Genomic DNA, 22,516 nt, shown 5'->3' on the forward strand with positions numbered 1-22,516 from the left:
AAAAGATCTTTTATTATTCCAGTATATGTCCATCCAAGGTTCTGGGGAAAAATGGTGGAAACAGCACGCAATTTTATACAACCTACAGTAGCCCCATCATACTGATTCTGCTTTCACTGAAATCGATCACATAGTTCCCATTATCAATAAAAGGGCAACACCAGGTTCTAAAATATCTTTCCAGGAATGACACTGGATTCACAGGGATGCAGCAGAAGCTACACTCTGAGCTTTTCCCTCTCTGCCACACACTGGGTGACTTGCAGTACTACTAAATGTAGTCTAACGCTCTCTGAACTCTTTTCCTACATTGTTCCTGCTGCCGAGAACTGCAAGCAGTTGCCCCCAGTGCTCATTCCCTATAAACACCTGTTCTCTAAATATAATTTTATATGATTCAGAAGTTACATGAAGAAGTTAATTAGAAAATCATCACAGCTAAAAACCCCAACAGACCTGTGTACGTATGTGTCTGTAGAAGCATGTGCATACACATACAGTTACACTATGGACCAGCTCTGGTAGTCTATCCACTATGAGAAAACTTTCACATGAGATGGAGAATCCTGTTTAAGCCACAGTGCTCAGCTCAGACAGAGATCTGTTTACACAATTCAAATACAAGATTGGGGCATAACCTATATGCACAATTTTGATTTCTGCTGATCATGCGTTATATGTATTTATGTTTTAAGTACTAACACATAGCTCATCACATTTTACATGTAAGTACATGTATATACTACACACATTCATATACATCCGATAGTATAAGAATAGAGTGAAGACAAAAGAAAGAAGCCCTGTTGCAGTAAGAGTTAAGCACCAGACAACAGAATTCTAGTCATCCAAAACTGAAGCTCACCAAGATACAGTTGTGTGCACAAGAACACTTACAAATGTCAAACTTGTACCTCAGGTGCAAATCCACCTAGAAGGGAACACAAAAACAGGAGAGCATGCCTACCTCCTTTGCACCATCTGGTGCAGCACACACTACCAGCCACATGACATGCACAGCTGCACAAGCCACCCATGGTCCTCCCATTTGTGCTGTCAGAAACGCATCTCACTTTCCCATAGGATGTAAATTGTCCTAAATTTTTCCTGGCTTATGCCAGTTTACATTATAACCTTAATGTTTTCAGTGTAATTCTCACAGTATGCTGTATAAGTTGGAAGATTGCCCTTTTAACAATTCCAGTTTATAATAGAAATGTTATAGTGGTTCATATCAACACAGCTTAGATCTCAACCAGCTCACAGAAGGGTTAAAAATAGAGTGTGCTATCCACTGGTTTGCTCTGATGTTCCTGTAGATATTGTCACTGGATGTATCCTCAGTAGAATTCTATTCAACACCTCTGTCTTTAAGTACAAAGCTGTAGGCTGTAGCAGCTTTAGGAAACATAAGTATCCTTTTTTCTGCTGCACAGTATCTGTGTGTGAAATTCTCTAAAGGGGTTTAAGTATTTACCCTGAACACTATCAGACAGTTTCTAAAATTTTCCTTATCCTGTTGCAAAAACACTTCAAAGAGAATCATAAACACAGTCCTTTGTGCTCTCAGCACACACTTTGTTTTGGAAGCTTAAGTCTGAATTCCCTCAGAATTGTAAATATTTTTTTTCTGAAAGATGTGCAATACAACTTTTTTTTTTTTTTAAAAAAAAAAAAGATCAGTAGTGATTCTCCTACACACAATACTGAATCCTTTCACCCATTTCTGACAGCTAAAAATATTGGGGTCAAGGAAATTAGCATCAAAAAAAAAAAAAAAGAGAGAAAGAAAAACAAGTCTTCAGGATCAGGTTTTGTTGTTGTTGTTCAAGATAAAAGGTACATTTCCCAAAAAATCTGACTCCTAGTGTTCATAAAATATAACCTGCCAAAAATACATTTATTAAAGGTCTGGCCTAAACAGATACGAAGAGCCAAAAAAGACAAGAAATATGGTTAAAATTTGGGTCTTTGAGCTGCCATGTTGTGCCTACATTTCACAGCTCATTAGGTAAATACGATCGCCCATCACTGCATGGCCCGTCAATAAAGGAGTGTGACAGAGCAATATCTAAGCACAACGGGAAAGCTAAAAAAGAAATTAAAATCATACCTCAGAATTTCTTGAATTTTGGCTGACAAGGTCAAATCAATTCAAACCTCAGTTAAGTTGCTCTGCATTTTCTGAAAACAAATAATAACCAACCAGCCTGTTTGTGATCGCATTATCTTTTTTTTTTTTTTTAAATATAATTGGTTAGCTGTTTAAAATGCCAAAGTCTACAAAAGCTAGGAGGATTCCTTTTAAAAGCATATTTTGCCTTATAGCTTTTCATGGTTATTCTGGAACTGAAATACTCTGATTTAAATACATATTTAAACCCTTGTTTTAATTTGGGGGGAAAAAAAAAAAGAAATATATTATGGCCCTGGGCTGAGATTTTGTAGCTCAAGTTTCAGCCTAGACTCAATTCTAACTGTCAGGCTGTAAACCCCTGACAATACTGGCTTATAGCAGAAACTACGACGTACTTCATATGTAGCAATCGTAGCAAATAATGAAATAGACCTCAAAAAGAAAAGACAAATAATTTTACAAGAAAATAGCCTTGCTCTCTGATTTCAATTTAGTTGTATAAACTGATGAAAGCATGCTATTGAGAATAACAGTAATAATAACATGACTAGTAAATATAGTTTTTAAAAAGTTTTACAAATCAAGATGAAAGTTGTGCAGAAAGATATCCGTTTGCATGAAATGCCACTTCACTCGTAATGTGCACACTTCTGCTTTTACACTACATTTGCAAATTAAAAGGTGTGCTGCTTTTCATTATCATTAGCTGTATTTTAGGATGCCAAAAAGTGAAACAAATGGTATAACAATTACCTCTGTTTCAGTTACATAATTAAAAATCAGTTGAGATCTATGTTTCATTCCTTTAAGTAGACCCTTTATAGTAGGCAAACAGTTATGCTGTTAAATGTAACTCCAAATAAGTCATACTTTTCTCTGCATTTTAGTTCTACAATTTTTTTCATTTTACCAAATTCCTGCATAAATAGGTGGGATTAAATGGAGCCTAACATAATTATATATGTTGTGATTTTATACTGCAATGAAACTGATACATTTTAATAATCCCAGTCTTGGCTCTTACCCACTAAAGTCAATAAAGGTTATTAAGGCCAACTGCCATATAAATACATTGCTACATTGCTAAATGGACTGTCAAAGCAGGAAATACAATTCACACCATATAGCACTACTAGGGTCGTCTTTTTTTTTTTAAAGGAACACTAGATATTTTTAAAAAGTCTTTAAAGATTCAATATTTAAGTATAATCATGTATGTTTACTTTCTGTTCCACAAACAATTCCAAAAACAATTTCATTGATTTACATTTAACTTATGTGAATCAGCCTAAAACAAAATAAACAAAAAAAGACCATAGGATTTCTGCAGTTCTTACTGATTTGGCATGGTGTTAGAAGATTTTCATAGCTAAAATAAATGTCAGATTGCAAGGTTTGCATGATATCAGACCCTGAGAGACAAATTGTCTCTCCACTGAATCTCAGAACAGCTACAGCAAGACTTCCTCACATCACATGAGATTTCAGCTTTTCAGACTTCTCTTTACCCAGAAAGCAAAGCTTGTACAGTCTTTTTTCAAATGGTAACTCTCCCTTTGAATTCAGCAAGCATTTATCCTGATGTTGCAGATGATAACGTGTTAATCTTGGATGACTTTTAAAAAAAACCCTCAAACATTTGAATAGCCTTCATATTTTCAAGGGAGGGGGAAAAAGAAGAAGATTGGTTAAACTGTTTTGGATTTAATGGTTCATAAATTCATGAGGTAATATTATGGGAAATGCGATGTTTTATCAGAATGCCATTCAAATGAAAGGTTTAACATTTACATCACAAGAGCAAGCTCTAAGTAAAACTATCCTCAGGGAAAGAAATGCCAGGAATAAACATTATGATAAAATAGTGTGCTTGCTATAATGTACAAAAATATTAAATAAAGCCCAAAGGTTTGAAGATACAGGGTTAAACTTCCTGCAGTATCATACTTGGCTGTGACATCGGCACAATTACAATTAGCAGAATCATAAATTATTTTGGAAGACTTTATTTTCTTCTTTAAGGCTCCATTACTAAATAAGAAGAAGAAAAAAAAAAAAAAAGGGCACATGGGGAACCCAATACTGATTTTTGTATCACTCTAGACACTTATATATATTTAAAAAAAAAAAGTAAGTCAAGAGCTGTTCAGCTCATGCACAAATGTAAAAAAATACATTGCTTAAGTATTTTCTTTTAAGAAATAATTCATTTTAAGCAATAATACTCTACCAAGACAAAATCAACAACTCTAAGACATTTGTAATTTAAGAATTTTGCCACAATTCTTTTTTTTAAAGAATCACCCAGCTAAAATTATAAATTTGGAGGAAAAGCCATCAACTGTAGACTACTGGGTACCTTCAGAAATACCTTTTTGATTTAACTTAATGCTGTGGAAGCTAAGCATGCACCAAAACACTGCACTTTTTATGTTAAATTGCTGTTGAATTTGTTAACCCACAATTGATTTCCTGTGTTATGGAATCTTAGAGATTACAGCTAACTTGAAGCAACAGGGATAATTCTTGATGTTAATGCTACATTTCTATGTATTTTTATTGTCAGTGCCTGTTGTTGCATTAAAACTGTGGCTCAACATTGCCCCCTACTGTCATCTTGCGAAACACTACAGGACAAAATGTAGGTTAAACCCCCAAAAAACCCACCCTACCTCCAAGTCCCAAATACAGTAAGCATCAAATTTAGAGACTCAACAAAACGGACATTCTCAATTAACATTCCCTTCTGTCTCCTTCAATAGCTGAAATTAATTGTGATTAATATGTTATAAGTCATAAAACATTAAAGCAATTTTTAAAATTTAAATTAGAAGCAGCTTCTGTCTTGGCCCAACCTTCAGTTTGCTGATAAATATCATCCTGAGGCCTGCTGAAAGGAGATACACTGACACCACCATGTTTCTAATTAGAGACACATGGTAATGTCACACCAATTGCAGAAAACCTAACCCTTGAGGATTCCCAAGTTTGCTGTTTTTCCATGTTCTCAGCACACAATGAATATAAAACAACAATCAAACATTCTTGTCTCTACCTCATCTAAGCCTGTGTTACAAGAAAGTAAGTTGTCATTTTAAAGAAAAACAAACCAAAAGATTTTTTTTTTAAATTATAAAGGTCATTCAAGAATGTGAGCACATAAGAACACAAAAACGAGGGAAAAAACCCACATAAACAAGTTGAAATAATTTCTCTCCTTTGGTAGGAAAGTTTAATGTTCACTGATTCCTTGCAGCAACTGATTTCACAAATGAAAGTTCCACTCCTCTACACTGATTTTCCAAGTCTGAAACCAGCCATTGCTGGAAAAGCTCACAATACGTTTGAGCAGGTTAGTGAGTCACAACATTTCCAAACTCAAAACTCAAGAGCATATTCTTGTTGCACCATACCTCCAGAGATTCAAAAACACCTCTATTACAAATCATAGTCAGCATCCTCAGCTACATGACAAACTTTTCCAAGTCAGCTACAAGCAAATTGAGGCTTATGCTGTGACCAGCAGAAATAGCTGAGAAGCAGCTTCTAATGCAGACATAAGGATATAATAAGCAAGACGCATTTGTCGATATAGTTCCTTCTGTACACAAATCTAGAAGCAGGCATGCTGGCAATTGTATCAAACACTTACACTAGCAAAGTCTCCCAACTGAGTCTCTACTTGGACAGCAACAGCAAGCAGGTTAACAGTGCTTCTCACCAAGACCATTTTCAAGGAAAGCAGGAATGTACTTTCAAGTATACAGGAACCACGATCACTACAATTATTCAAGAAACTGATTGCCTCTTGCTGGTTCTAGCTATGGTGTGAGTGTGTAGGTGGACTACAAACAGATAGTTGTACCTCCAGATCATCAGATTTTACTCTCAACTTTCGTCAGACGCATTCACCATTGTTGTCATTGGCAGAGTTGGCAATGTACAGTTTCACGTACCAATTGGTGTGATGGAATGTATGACTGTCATTTTACGAAGCTGTCAAACTTTAAAAACAAGCAAAGTCAGGAAATAACTAAAATCTCCTCTTGGTTTTCTGGATCTTATTTTGCTCACATTTCTTCTGGCTACTGAGGGAGAAAAATAAGATGAGGCAGTGGAAGGCTGACATCGATTCTACTTTTCATATGTTCTGAATAAAGTTTAAATCCTGTTACTACAGTACAATTAAAAACATAATTGTGAGTGCTCTCAGAATGAAGCTCTAGAGGCTTTAGACTATAAAACTAGTACTTACCATAATCTCCATTTTTCTCCAAAATTCTTCCAATTTAGCCATAGGCTTAAGCCACCAATCAGTGCACTTCAAATACCGCTTGCCTTGAAACCAAAACTGCCTAAGCCACTCAAATTCAACCTGCAAGATAAAAACATATGGTAGCATAAGCGTCTGTGCTCATTATCTGAGGCAGGAATGGGGTAACGCATGAATCTGGGTATGCCTGAACAATCCCATAGAAAAGGAGAAGGTTACCGAAGCACTCATTTCTAAACGCACCCTTACACCCTATCCCGCATGAATTTGTGACCTGAGCTACTCCCTTCAAACCTAGGGAGGTGCGAACCCCAACTCTTTTCTTTACCTGTGGTACCTGTACAAAGAACACGAAAAGTTCAGGTTTGCTCACAATTCAGTCAAATAGGTACCAACTCTGGCTCCTTTTGATTAACGTTGTGGGTTTGAAAATATTTCAGTCATATAAAAGATTGAAAAAAACTTGCGGTAATAAAATTGCTAGAATGCAGCCTAGTCGATTGCTGCGGAATGAGAGCGTAGCATTATCGGGAGTGATAGTTTCTTGTACTTTACCGAACAAACTGGTTACCAGTACCTGTTGGATCAGCGGGGTCTCCCCAGGTGACCTGAACGTGCCGAGCCCCGGCGGGGGGTCCCGGCGCGGCGCCCGCTCCCGCCCTGGGCCCGCCCTTGCTGCCAAAGGGAGGCGGAACCCGGCGCCCGCAGCAGGCCCGAAGCCCGCAGCAAGGCCCGGGCCCCAGCTTCTTGGGGCATCTGAAGCAACAGGTTTTTCGAGGACAAAGCGTGTGTGGAAGCTGTGCTTCACAAGGAAAACAAATCCCCCACTGAAGCAATAAAAATTCCACCAGGACCAAGCTAATGCTTTCATTCAGAATACGAAACACAGCAAATGATGTAATAGTTTACTAGTTGGGGTTTTCAAAAACATTTCATATCTGGATGGCCCATCAACTTTAAGACAAGTATTAGCTTACTCAAACATAATGTAAATATGTAACTCATCAAATACTCTTGAAGCAAAAGAACCCCATTTATCCGAATTTCCACTGAGCCTTTTTTTCTTTAACAGTAATCCATAGTTGTGGTCTTTAGAATTCCGTATTTACCTTTGTTGTGGTAGTTAACGTTTCACACTGAGTTCAAAGCTGCTTTAATCATTTTTTCCACAAAAAAGTTTTTGTTTATCCCTGCTCAGCTCCAATGATGCAAACAAAAACAACCTGCCAAGGTGAAAGAATAAAGAAAACTGCCCGAAGCTGCACCTAATGCTTTCTTTCCTGCAAGGGCGAACAGAATGGCTACAGAAATCTGAAAGTGTTCAGTTAACATTAACTAAATGTTTGGTCAATATATATTAAAGATTACAGTAAAAGATACTTAAATTTGAAGTGTATAAAAAGAATATTAAAGCAACTTTGTCAGTAAAATGTAACAACGTGATTAGTTGACAGACATAGATCTTAGAATCATAGAATGCTTTGGGTTGGAAGGGACCTTGAGAGATCATCGAGCCCAACCCCCCCTGCAGTGAGCAGGGATTGAACCTGTGAACTTGGCGTTATTAGCACCATGCTCTAACCAACTGAGCTAACCCGGCTGGTATCTTAAAGTATTTTTAAAAAAACCCAACCCTGACTGCTAGCCTAGTGACTTTTTAGCACAGAAGTTTGATAACATCCTTCCTAAAAAAAGCTGAAGGAAAATTTGCTTCCTCTACAGTATTAACAAGTTGTGAAGGATCAAGTTATAGTTTGTTTAATTAAAAAAAAAAAAACAAACAAAAAAACCCCAGTATACATAGTTTTGGGAGGCTGAGCATATTGACAGTTCAACTAGAGTTTTAAGCACTTGATACTTTTTTCTCCCCCCACTTCTTTTTGTTTTTGCTGGCCTCTACCATGAAAGGGCTATAACACATGATGCCTGGCAAACATGTTTCATGAAATGAGTCACATGAGGCCATTAATCAATGAAAAAATTTTTTTAAAAAATTAAAATCAATCTTACAATATGGCTCATCATGCAAAGAATCTATTTCAGTCACTCTGATTTTTGACTAGTCATATTGATTTGTTACATTAATCTATGTAATTTCAGTCTAATTCAAGTCTGGCATATTGGCCAAATTCTAAATGTATCTTGATCCTATACAGAATATACAACTTGACACAGAAGAGCTGCTTTTTAGGTGCAAGAGGTAAAGTTTAGCAACAGGCTAGTTAATTTTCTGCAGGATTAGCTGGTCTCATCAGAGGTCAGTGTACCAAATTGCAACATGTGGCTGTTTAATGATGTGGATAGGACAAGAGGGAATGGGCTAAAGCTGTGCCAGGGGAGGTTTAGGTTGGATATTAGGAAAAATTTCTTCACGGAAAGAGTGGTCAAACATTAGAACAGGCTGCCCAGAGAGGTGGTGGAGTCACCATCCCTGGAAGTGTTCAAAAAACAGGTACAAAAAATGCTACAGGCTTGGGAAAGCTGCCTGGCCGAAAAGGACCTGGGGGTGCTGGTTGACAGCAGCCTGAACATGAGCCAGCAGTGTGCCCAGGTGGCCAAGAAGGCCAACAGCATCCTGGCTTGTATCAGGAATAGTGTGGCCAGCAGGAGCAGGGAGGTGATTGTTCCCCTGTATTCAGCACTGGTGAGGCTGTACCTCAGGAGTCTGAGGGGAGACCTTATCGCTCTCTACAACTACCTGAAAGGAGGTTGTAGTGAGGTGGGTGTTGGGCTCTTCTCCCAAGTAATTAGCAATAGGACAAGAGGAAATGGCCTCAAGCTGCATCAGGGGAGGTTTAGATTGGGTATTAGGGAAAACTTCTTCACGGAAAGAGTGGTCAAGCATTGGAACAGGCTGCCCAGAGAGGTGGTGGAGTCACCATCCCTGGAAGTGTTCAAAAAACGGGTAGACGTGGCACTTTGGGCCATGGTTTAGTGGGCATGGTGGTGTTGGGTTGCTGGTTGCACTGATGATCTTAGAGATCCTTTCTAACCTTAATGATTCCTAGTTTTTACTTTCATTTAAAAAATAATCCAGCCACCAAAGCCAGGAAACATTAAATTATTCCTCTACCCTTAATTGGTTTAGTGGTGGAGTTGGTAGTGTTAGGTTAATGGTTGGACTGGATGATCTTAAAGGTCTTTTCCAACCTAAATGATTCTATGATTCTGTGATTTACTAGGGCTCTCAAAATCATGTCCACATTCATCTCACAATGTCCCTGTTTAGCTTTAAACTGAATTGATAAAATGGGGGTTGGGGACAAAAGCAATGTTTCACCCCCCAACTTAGCCATCAAGCTGCTTGACAAGTGACTGCTCTGAACTATCACCTCTGAGCAGATAACTGTTGATTCTGAAAAAAACAAGCCCAAACATCTTGACAGGGAAATGGTGACATTTGTCTATCAGTCTATCCTTGTTTTAGATATATGCAAGCATAAATACTTAGTTTTGCTAAAAATCTCCAGAGATTCCAATTATGCTAAGTTTGTTTGGTATTTTTAACTAACACATGAACACTTTTTACACCACATCCATTACTAAGTACATTTTTTAACAAGAACATATGCTATCTGCTTTCCAAGTTCTCTTAAAAGCTCTATGTCCTCTTGCTTTCATTGAACTCTATTCAGTAGTATCTTTTCCCATAGCAGGCAGGCACTCCTATTGGCTTGCCTCCTTCCATGAACAGGAGGAGCTGTACCAGGAAAAAAAACCACAACAGTAAATACTGGAGAGCGACAAAAAGCTCAATTCTAGCCTTAGTGGAACTGAAGTTACAGAATACTCATCTTCTGTGACAAAACTCTCAGGTTAACAGCTCACGCCAAGGGTTTTGTCAAAGAATTTTACTTTGGAGACTCCCATATATCAGAGTCAACTTTAGAAAGCATTTTACATGACTGAACAGGGCAAAGCTTAAACATATTAACATATAAAAATATATATGCTGAGTGTTTGAGGAACAATTTTCATCTCCTAATTAATTTTCACTTATGACTTACATCTGTGCAAGTAAGCTCAGAATCAGGCCTCATATGTCCAACCTCAACATATTTTCAAGTTGTCCTTTAAACAATGATTAAAAGCCAATTTTAGGTTATAGTCAATACTGAGTAGTAAAAGGCCAACAGTAGCATTTGACATTTTGTGAGGCAGTGCTCCTCAGTCAATTATTTAAAAGTATTGGTTATTAAATGCCACACATGTAGGTGATCTATATTTTCTCTCTGCCGTGCTAGCCAGCCACCAACCATGCTGTCAGCTCAGTGTGATGTGCTAAAACATATTAACCTTCCTTTGGCTTTGTACACCACTACCCTTTCTCAGCAGTGACCTCAGTGTCTAACGCCATATACCTTCAACTTAGCTAGCCCAGGCTTTTCTACATCCCTCTACATTCACCACACTTAAATTTATCTACTGCTGCCATAAAAATAGATTTGCTGTAGGCAAAAGTGACTGTACCTCACAGGCAACAGAGCAACCAATTCAGTCTCAAGTTTTAATCATGGTAATCAGGATTTGATGATCACGGCTAAGCAAAAACCCTGATGAGGACAAAACCCTACCTTTTCAAACTTTGAAACCTGCTACATTTTCAACACAATCCCCACATGCTAAAGAAACTTCCTCTAGTGTTTTACTTCATAGAGAATATCCGATTATTAGTTTGATGCTGGCAAATAAAGAAGCCTTGAAACTACCTCACACAACATGAACTATTACCAGATTTTGCATTACTCAGAGCAAGGAAAACAAATTTTCTTTGAAATGTGAAGAATAGGCTGGCAATGATCTTCTCTACAGATTTATTTTTATATGTATGAGCATTTACATCAGCTGTCCAGCAGTGTTTTATTACCTTAAAAAAGCATTTACTTGCCAATGGGTTTCCCCAGGTCCCCTGTAGCTCTGTTTGGGACATACCCAGCAGCTGTATGTATTTTGGAAAGCCAAGTGTGATTCAGTAGGGGCAAGAGGTTCACATTCAGTGAACTCTGCAAGATCATTTATTTCAGGATAAATTATTACTGGCCAAACAGCAATCTGATTGCTTAAAGGGGTAACGTCAATCTCTAACACTATGTGTGCATTGTTAGGCTATTGCACTTCACAGCTGTCCAGGTAATTACTTCTGTTCACCCTGCCACACTGTTCACCGGATACCCTGCCATTGAAGCATTTGTTCAGACTTCAAGCCCATAAGCTACTCAGACAACCAGCACATGAACACCCTTAATTAAGGTTATCTTTACTTAGAACTACAAAGTACATTCTGGGAGTGAAGTGACTCACACATCTAACAAACAGCACATACCTCGCAATTACTCAGATATTCCTTTGAAGGCTGTTTCAGTGAAGGAGACCATGACAACAAAGCTAAGTCTAAAGAAATAATAAACTTCTACCTGGCTGCCCGCTAGAGATGCTAAAAACCTCCTCAGGTTAGCATCTTACTTTTTCAACAGGAGGACCTCTGTCAAGATGTCCAAGACCGGGCTCTGACAAATGAACTCTGGGAAATCTAACATCAGTGAAGATATCCCCTAGATATCACCCATACCTCTAGGTTTCTCAGCCCACCACAAAAATGGAAAAAACTAATCTCCAGCTATGCTTCAGATCTTCAGTTCAAACCCACTTTATCAGCCCAGCAAGTCAATTTTCCTGCCCAAGCATACAAAAGTGAAGGCACAGAATCATACCTCATTCTTTCAGACTTGCTCTTAGGTTTTTTCCCTCTAGTAGACCCCATTTGGCAGAGCAGTTAATTTCAGCACAGACTGTGAATCTGTGCTAAACTACTATATTTTAGCTTAGTCACACATAGCCTGACGGTACTGTGATGGTTCTGTTCCAGTTAATGATCTCTGATGACTACTTCAGAGGTGCCAGCAAAGAGGGGTAAAAAAACCACAACCATTTCAGGAACATAAAGAATCTAGAACAATGGCTGCATCTAATTATCTGTTTTAAACCCCGTGAAGAACTGCAGTTATGACAGTATTTGGAAGTAAAACACAACCATACCACCTCCTCTAGAGATGGGAAGACTAATTTCAAGCTTATGATCTCTGGTCCAGAAAAACAGAAAAAAACTCACAAGGAGGTTTAGAACTAGCACAGAAAGCTGTATGTCAGAACAGAAATACACAGGCAAAATTGGTTGGCAGTTCTTCATTAATTCTATGTTTGGCTTTTTGTGCAATTTTGTCATTTGTATTTAAAAATACTAACAAACTAAGGAAAAAAAACAGTGACCAAATCCTGACCACACCGATCAAATGGAAGACCCATTTTCATCAGTAAACAGTTTGATTCTTTAAAGAAACAAAACACATTCTTGATCTTCGCCTGCCTGAGAAAATTTGAACCTAAAACCTGTATTAGTGCCTGAAAATACAAAGATTTATCATACAGTGAGTAAAAGAAGGTGAAAAGCTTCTACATGCAAAAAAACTTGGATTAGCCTCACAGATCCGTATGTTTTCACTTCAGTGATGTTTGAAAAAGAAATGTGCATTTACCACAGTGATAAGCCACTAGTAATTTTGTCTACTTGTGCCACAGATAAATTAAATTTAAATAGCACTTTAATATACGGAATTTATCCTTCAAGTGAAGAGGTGTATCGGGGGGGGGCGCAAGAAAGTTTTTTTCTTTTCTAATTAATTATAGATCCAATGTGTCTACTAAGTCTAAGTGCACAATATGTACAAGTTAAACAATGATTTCTGTTACAGTATATCCCATATGCATAACAGGAAACATCCCTGTATGTCACATAGCAAAATTACTCAGGTGACTGCAAACACCAGGGGCTAGTCTCTCACCTGATGTAAACGGCACATGTCTTTGATGTTAAAGGACCCGTGCAAATTTACACCAGCTGTGCATGTGGCCCTAGCTGTGCAAACCACATATGCGTATAGTTTTATGGACTGAGCCTGATTAATGTTTTGTAAAACGTGCATGCATCAGACTTCCTTAAATTGCTCTAGGAGGTGTTTTGCTAAAAGTCAAGGGTGCAAATCTTTTGCCATCATTATACTCAATTTTACCAACTGTAAACGCAATACAGATAAAAACATGTTCTACAAAGTTTTAATAACAATACACAATATTATATTCCTCAGCAGACAGCAATTTGAACAGTTTACACAAATTCTAATCTGAGTGAAAATTACCTACGTACTATGCGGCTCCTAATAGTGAACGTACTTATCTTAGTAGAAATACAGAACAGGTCTTTCAAAATGTCTGAATATAGGAGTGCTGTAAAAAACCACTGATACTTAAGCAAAAAGTGGTTCAGAAGTTTGTATTAAATGGTTGCTATAGCTGTTTTTAAAGAGAGATGATCATCAGTGCTTTACAGTTAGGAACAGCTGAAAGTTTTGCTCCAGGGTAGAACAACAGCTTTCCAGAGCAGCTAAACAATCTGTCATTTTAAACTCCCAATACATAGCTTTGACTACATTTTCTGTAACTTCAAAAAAAAAAAAAAAAAAGAAGAAAAAGAAAAGGTCTTACATTTACCATCTTCAGAAACACTACCCTTGTAAGAAAACCCAGTCCATTGTGTCACATTCCTGACACATTTCCACTAACAGAGGATAAGCCAAATTACATTTTTTGTGATACTGCCTACATTTTATACCACAGGAAAAATTACCTGTTTCCACAGTTTCCCAAAATACTGTCTAATATTTTCAGTTCATTTTTCAAATCAATGTATTTGTTAAGAGTCCAGATCTGTACTTCAAACAAGAAAGCACCGCCAGATTCAGTGGAATCCTGTGAAAGTGCATGGTTACACTTGCGTATTTTGTAGCATAGAACTACATATTTAAGTATGTTCCTCACAATTATATCCACTGTATTTTCTTCAGAATATAATTTAAAGCACATATTCACAACTGTGTCGCACCTGGCATTCGGTAAAAACCTGGTTCAACACCTGACAAACAACTGAAAAATTTTACCTGCTCTTTCCCTCTGATTTTTTTCTCTCTCCCTTTTTGTTAGAGAAGTGCTAGAGTAGTTTGGTTTGTCCACCACACTATCAGATCTGGCATAATCTTACTGAAACTACTCTTTTACTCTACCAGCAGAGGGATCTTAAGAAGGAAAAATAAAAACTTCACGGGAATGAAAGTATCAATCCAAGTTAATCCCAATTACTGTACCCAAGTAAAAAAGCCATAAGCCCCCATTTCAAACTGATACAGAGCAACATCTTGTAAGCAGCTGAACAGACTTAATTGCCATTAAGTCCATGAGCAGACTGCACCGCTCAGAATCTGGCTGAAGTATTTTCAGTGAAGATCATCTCACCTCATTATGTATTTCTTCTACTTGCTTTACAACTGCAGTTTCCAGTGATTTCAAAGATAAATCCATTGAATCAGAATCAGTCTGTAAATTCTGGAGTGCAAGTTCACATTGTCCAAATATGTATTCCAATGTTCCTTTTGAACACTATAAAGATACAATAAAAAATTTATATATAGCCACTTCAGAACATAGGCATTTCTTAAATATATTGAACTATTTGCTTCTGAACTAATCAAAGTGAAGGAGCAGAAGGGATGTATTTCTGTAACTTTATTTCACAATCTGTTAAACAAAAGCATAATGCCTCCTGGATTGTGTGTATAGTCGCTGATCTAAATTATGCAAAAGTCTAAGCCATCAGACATCTAGCCAGCCAGTACAGCATAGATTGAAAGGAAAAAGAAATTAATTCCTTTTAAATTTACTTTAAAAATATGGCATACAAAAACATGGCCATACTTCCCAATTACTTCCTGGCCAGTTTTTCACCATATTTCAGAATCAGTTGTATTTGCCCAGCTGTATGGGCTCCCAGTAACACTAAAGTGGAGTTCCACATCCACTCTGAAAGAGCTGTTTCCTTACAAGGTATACAGAATATGAACAAAGCAAATTTGCACTTCTGCTCCTTTTATTTTGTTTTCATTAGATTTCCTTCAAAATGAGAGGGAAATCTGTAAAAATCCTTTTGAAACAAAAGAAAGACAACAGATATACATCTTTTAATTATTTTCAATTAAATATCTGTACCTTCAGTTAAATTTCCAGGAATAATCTGTAATAAAGACCCCCTGGTCTCATATTCTTTGTAAAAAAAAAAAAAAAATCCATAGTATACAACTTGAAGTCACAACAGTTTACAAAAACAAAGCATAATCACTTAATAGAGAAGCTTTTCATACTGTGAAAATAAGTGTGCATTTTCCTGCAAAAGTGACACAGAGACAGGAGAGGAGCAGTAGGTCAGAGCACTCTTAAAATGAGAGATGAAAAATACAGAATTATTTGTTCTAAAATGTATAGTGTAGTTTAACTTTATGTGAAATCCCAGTTCAACCAAGCAGAGGGTATATTTGTTTGGGAAATAAAGGCACTTTTTCTATATTACAACGTATATGTATGTATATGTCCATGCTTGGTGCTATTGCTTCCTCTCCATTCCAGCACAAATTAGGAAGAGTAATGGGGAAAAAAAAAGAAGTATATGGATACATGTATCTCTCTTGTTTCAGTAGTGGTATATTGTGCCTTGCTGAAAGAAGAAAGTGGTCATTGTAATTTTTTAAAATATCTTTTTACAATGCATATTTCTATTTTTCTGTATGCTTTCCCATTAGAATACTACATAACCAAAACTACTGATAACATCATGGAAAGAAATAGGGAGGAGAGGTTTACTAATAAATAAATAAATAAATAAAGCTGTCTTAGCACTTGAGAATATCAGGCTGAAGCCTTGTTATCTCAGAATGACTCTGGGACAAGGGACTCCATATCACTTTCCTGCTTCTTCAGTCCTTAGAAGGATCCAATTTAAAGCATACTCATGACTGCTCTTAGTTGTTGTGACCTCCTAAAGGCCATTTTTGCCAGTGGACACTGCTGACATAATGTGTTTTGAGTATTTCTATCTCATCATGAATATTGCCTTTCAACTAGGACCGGGATATGAACACAGCAAAAAGGTTTTAAAACATTTCAGGTAAAATACAGTTACTTCTACATTTCATCAGTCATCCATGAGGTATGGTGTAGCACATTCTTAATTCATATCTTATATGCCTAACTCTGAGTTTAGGCAAACTACCAATACAGAAACAAATGCACCTCAATCCAAAAATAAACAAATAGCAGCTGTTCGAGACAACTGTGAACTGCAGTTCTGGATAAGACAACATGATGCTACATATACAGTACCAGAATAATGGCTTTATGAATGACCAAACAGCAAACTGGTTTTGATACTTACATCTGCCACTCTGTGAGTTGAGCTGAACCGAGGTGAAAAACCAGCCAGAACACAGTGCTGATGTGTCATATTGAGATCATCTAGGGACAGATTAGAAAAGCTTAAGTACAGGGAAAAAATTATACTTAATAAAACTTATTCTCGCTGAATATGAATTAAAGACACTACATTATACATTTAAAGAAAAAAAATAGATAATTCAGTCAGACAGTACTATCTTCATAGAGCTCCAATGTTTAGCAGAGCGTGATGACTATTCACTGTCCTAGTGTTACAAAGATGTCTATTCATATTAGTTTTCTCCCAGTTTATACAGTTTAGAAGTGTCATTTTTCCCACCTCTTTCTCCACCACTTAAAAGTTCAACTAAACAAATTAATTCTTTCAAAGTTGAGGATCACTATAAACAACAGACTACTCAAATTACAATCTCTTTTTCTCCAAAAATCAGTAAACAATACTGAGATTTCTCAAAAAAAGAAACAAAGAGAAAGAAAAAAAGTCAGAGACATATTATTTCATCTTTTTATCTGAAGCTTATCTGAAGTTCTCCCTTCAGCTCAGAACCAAGGAACTGGGAACCCAGAAAGCACAATCTGCTCAAAGACCTGTCTCCAAAGCAGCATTTCATTTGTGACTTTCTTGTAGCCTCCCTGAGGGCTGTCATGGACTTACGTTCACAAACTGGCAAACGACCCCACAAAGCTGTGTAGATGGAATCTACTTCATAGCCATCAGTTTCATCAAAACTGTCATAACTGAAGAATTCTGACAAAGTAGCACTTTTTAGAGGAAACGTGTTCCTCTGGAAAAGTTCAGACTAAATCTAGTAACACCACCCACTGTTACGTTGAAAACCATTCATGAAGTACTTTCAATTCAAACAGTTTTGGTGTTAAAATTATGCTGCCCTCTCAACCTTAACAAGACGTTCAGGAAAATCTATTAAAAATTCCTGTAAAATTACTCCTGGGTGATAGTTTTGTAAGTTAGCAGAAAGAGACTAAAAAAACCCATATAAAACTAGATGACCTGAAGTGTCACCAAGCAAAAAGCCATCATAGACAAAATTGGAAGAGAACAGGAGCAGAGACCTACAAGATGCTAGTTAACTTGGAGTCTGTATTTTCAACAATGCCTATTGTTTCAGGGAGTTTAGCTTCAGTCATCTTAATGCAGTATGATAAGAAATCATCAAGCTTCCTCCTTCCATCACATAAGTATAATTTCTCTTCAATATTTGCACACCTGAAACCTAAAATCCCAAATTCCTACTAATTTTTGAAAATGCTCTTCTGACCATAATAACAAACTATCAGACGGAAAAGAACACAGTGTGTGAGGTTTAATGGTATTGTCTTTATTACTGAAAAAAGACATGCTCTAAAACTTTTACTTTACCTTGCAACAAGTCTGAAACTTTAAAACTGAGAAAAGTCTAATGAATAAGAATTCAGAAAAATTATGGAATTTATCCTAGTTGTAGAGAACAGTGTCTTCTTTTTATGAATTTTATAAGCAACTATTAACAAATTTTGTCCCCAAGACAGCAGATATCATCGCAAACTTGAAAAAAAAAAAACAAAAATCAGAAAAACAATTTATGTAAGGAATAGGCAGAGAGGTGCTACAAAACAGGATTGAATTCCCACTGAGAAAGTTTGGATGGGAGGCTTAGTTTCTACTTGCATGATGTTTGCAGATAGGTGAAGTTAAAAAGCTTGAAAAAACACTCAAAAACAAACAAAAAGAACATAGGAAAAAGCGATTTCCTACATAAACATATGAGGGTTAAATTGCATAGAGCCAAGTCTTGCAAGAGCCACAGAACAATATTACCTCTGGACACCACAATATTTAAACATGACAGTTACTTTCAAGAAGAATTGCAACAGAAAACAAACCTAAACAATTCCACCACCCCATTCAGTGCCCATTCATTGCAGTGTGTTTTATGTAGCAAACACAGCTTTAGAAGTATTACATTTTGATTAGCACCTTTATTCAAACCCTTGGCAAATCTTTCATTCTAGAGCTCCCCCTTGAAATTGCTTCCAACTGTCTCTAATCCTTTATGACTCTTAGAAAGAAGCCTGTAATTTTAATTTAAGAGTTTACAATTCATCTAAAACTGTAATTGTACAAAAATAGTTGAAGCTTCATGGATTGCATGTCTCCAAGGATATTTGAAAAATACATTCTAGGTCTTAAAAGATTACAGTAAAGATTTGCTTTTCCTTTTTCTTCTAAAAATATATTAATTGAAAAGAAAAAGCACTCTTTGTTAAATTGGCCATTGTCCATTTGGCAGCAAAAGCTTTTATTCAGATACAGAACACTACATCCATATTACTATTTTGGTTTTAGAGCCAAACCTAAACTGTTACTTTCCTTGGACACCCATGTCAAAACTACCAGAGCACTCTTGTGGTTTTAGGTAAAATACAATGCATACGGAGTTAACATCAGTTTTACATGATCGGTGAGGTTTGGAAAACCAAAACACAGCCTCTCCAGTATTATATTCATGCATATAAAAGTAGGAATATACGTATCAGTCCTGCTTTGGAAAACTGCATGCAGGCAAGTTATTCGTCAGACAGTTCTCCTGAATTTGTGGTGAGGTAAGAGCCAACCTGGCATCTTTTCTGCCATGAAACAGTGCACACTTATCTTGCCATAAATTCAGGACAACTATGGCAGGGACATCTCATTTCAATATCTATTACAAAAACAAAACCCCACAAAACTTATGTGAACTGTATAAAGCATGAGAAGCAACTTTTTATTTTAAATCACCATTAACACCAACTTAGCAACGTATTTAGTACAGTTTCAAGAACCGTCAATGCCTTTTCCTTTGCAACAGTCTTGCCTTCCATATGGATGCTTACAAGATGCATATGCCAATTAACTGAGAGGTAAGAAAGAAGTTTTGAGAATTGGACTACAATTTTCTGCTTACATGATGGTTCCTCTCCCAAAGCTTTCCCACGTCTATGAAAAATGCTATCACTTGCCCAGTCTATTTTTCTGAAGTCTGATCAGGCTTTTCGCTTGCTTATAAATTTTAAAAAAAACCTACAAATTATCCAAATTTACAATAGTAATTCTAGAAAACAACCAAGAAAAACTAATGAAGTCCAATACATGCTAGAGTGCTATCCTGACCAAAAATAATTTTCTCAATCAAAGCCTAATCACACACATTAAAGCTATTCATATTTACTTGTATTAACAGGATATCATTGTGCCACCGGTCACTGTGCAAATGTGGATGATTACTTGCACTTCAGGCAGTATAATGCCTAAATGAGTTTCCCCAAACTACTGACAATGCTGTAAAGGGCTTGTTTGCATCCAAAGGAATACAACTTGTTTGGTAACAGATACTTGGTGTTTGCACGCTGGAAAAAAGAACTTCGCTTTTCTGTCTGAGGTGGAGCACCCAAGAAACAAGACGACTATTTCCTGCATAGATGTATATGGCAAAACCGGTATTTCTTTTAAATGGATTGTTTTATTCTTCTATTTCTACTATTTTCTGCCTGCCACTTCCCAATGAATCATCTGCTACCTTATGGCCAGGTCCCATTATAGGGCTACTATAGCTGAGGCAAGATTTATTAAAAGAAATTAATCACGTGTATGATTGTGCACAGGTGGCCAAAGCCACCTTGGAAAACAAAGTTATCAACTTGAAGCCTGTTTAAATAATTTGGAGGTCTGATTTTGACTTTACAGATTAAGTACTAAGAAGTCATAAGAATGTTTAGCAGATGATCTGATTAGTTGCAAATGTATAGAATTATTTGACACAGAATCTCCAGCTACAGAAACTTCAGATAACACACCTTGTGCAAAACATAGTTACAAAATGGAATTTTTATTTAATACAGATCTCTATTCCTCACACCTGCAGGAAAAAGGGAAAAAAAACCCCAAAGCCAAACAACACAAAATCATCTAAGGTACGTGGTGCTTTAACACGTTTATCCACACAAGGCCTCTAAAGTTGGTAACTGACCCACAAAATCATAAGGGTAAGGAGAGGTTAAGGGACTTGCCAAAGTTTGCATGGAAGTTCTGTAAGAGAAGCAGGCTTACAGCTCCTAAAACTAATGCTATTGTTTTAACACCTGACCAGCCTTCTACTATCAGACGCAGACTATTATTCTCTATGTGGACCCCCTTATCAGACGAGCTTCTCGGTAATTTCCTGCTATTTACAGACAGCAGATACATTTTGGAATTTGGATGCTGCATATTCTATTTTAAATTGTGGGAGCAAGTTTATGTCATAGTTCTTTCTGTCCCTCCCCTGTATAGACTTTTGCCCTCCCGTTCTTTTCTCACATACATCCCTCCCAGCACAAAATGTCAGCATGGTCCTCTCCACTGCTTGAACGACTGCTAGCTCCTCTCTTCTCTCTGATCCTGTTCTTCTCAGTCCCTGTCTCTGCTCTGTCCACACCTCACTGTATGCTTTCTTCTAGACAGCTGAATTACCTTGGCACCACCAGCAGAAATACTGAAAGCTTGTACAGCCTTTGTCAAAAGAATAGACTAATGGATATGTGTATGTATATACACTTAACTAACACATATATACTTAACTAATTCTACTACTTAACTAATTATTAGAGCACCAGCAAGGTGAGGAGCCAAAGCACTCAGAAACAATGACTTTATACCCCTTTGTCACTGCAGACTATTAAGACATAACAAATACAAGGTAGAAAGAAAGGAAATTAATTCTTAACCAATCCTTACTGAAAGGCTTAGGGACTAAAGGCCCAAAACTCATTACTTCTAGGTAAAGTACTTCCCAGGAAAACACAAACCACAATGGAAAATGCTCTCAGAATTAGCAGCAGGGGTTTATATCATCTTTGCCATCTTCTTCCAAGTGTTCTTCCTGAACTTTTTAGACAGTTGTCTTTTTGTCATCTATTTCATGAAGCACACAAAAGGTACAGTGGGGTTTAAAGCACTGGGAAAAGCTTTCATACTCTAAACACCACAAATATCTACAAACAAAAGTGAAATGGACTTGTGCTATTAGTTTTCTTAATCACCGTAAACAAATAAAGAATTTTCTTTTCAACTATAATACAGTGCAATTTTCCAAAGCACTAAAATACTTTTCCACCATTTCCAATTCTACTTGTATCCAACTGTACACAATGCTTCAATAGAAGAAGACCTAACCAAACTAATTTTACTGTAGGTATGTCAACAAAAAAGCACCAGGAAGGTATGTCTCCTTCCCCAAGAAATTAGGGGTCAATGGAATACTACTTTCATAACAGAAAGCTAGAGGGATGATCTGTCCCTAATTAAGAAATACTTTTAGTTTTCAAACAAGAAAAGTGTGCACAAACAAAACACAGAATTAATTAAAAGGCTGAACTAAAAAAAAATAGTCTCAGATTTGCCACACCACGATCAAAGTTTGGTAACGACAAATACATTTCTGGGGTTCAAAGTCTTAATAATCAAGGAATATAGCATTTGGATTAAATGCGGACTCAAGGAGAAGGGAAAAAGAAAAAGTTTAAAAACCTCCAACACATTCAAGATGCTAGAGAGCAAAGAGGGTTCAAGTTAGTTTGTGGAAACAGAAGCAGATTAAGTATCTAGAAATAGTTTAATGAGCCACTATATACATGTGGAAGCGTTTCCATTAAATACTTATCTTTAACCACAAGCCAACCTCTGCAATGTGTGCACCCTATTTCTGGTTGGTTATAAAAATAATTTTTTGATGCTTCTTGAACTATAATTTGCTGGG

General features: G+C 36.9%; 1 protein-coding gene across 1 annotated transcript in view; it reads right to left on the reverse strand.

Annotated features, from left to right (window-relative positions):
* FTO (FTO alpha-ketoglutarate dependent dioxygenase) overlaps window positions 1-22,516 on the reverse strand; it is a 261,777-nt gene that overhangs the window by 171,402 nt on the left and 67,859 nt on the right. Inside the window, exons 5-7 of the mRNA XM_075715717.1 lie at window positions 16,723-16,802; window positions 14,754-14,897; window positions 6,393-6,512 (exon numbers count right to left, since the gene is read on the reverse strand). Coding sequence (XP_075571832.1) covers window positions 6,393-6,512; window positions 14,754-14,897; window positions 16,723-16,802 — 344 coding nt within the window. The remainder of the gene's footprint in view (window positions 1-6,392; window positions 6,513-14,753; window positions 14,898-16,722; window positions 16,803-22,516) is intronic.

The sequence above is a fragment of the Pelecanus crispus genome, chromosome 8, assembly GCF_030463565.1.
Source record: "Pelecanus crispus isolate bPelCri1 chromosome 8, bPelCri1.pri, whole genome shotgun sequence".
Taxonomy (NCBI): domain Eukaryota; kingdom Metazoa; phylum Chordata; class Aves; order Pelecaniformes; family Pelecanidae; genus Pelecanus; species Pelecanus crispus.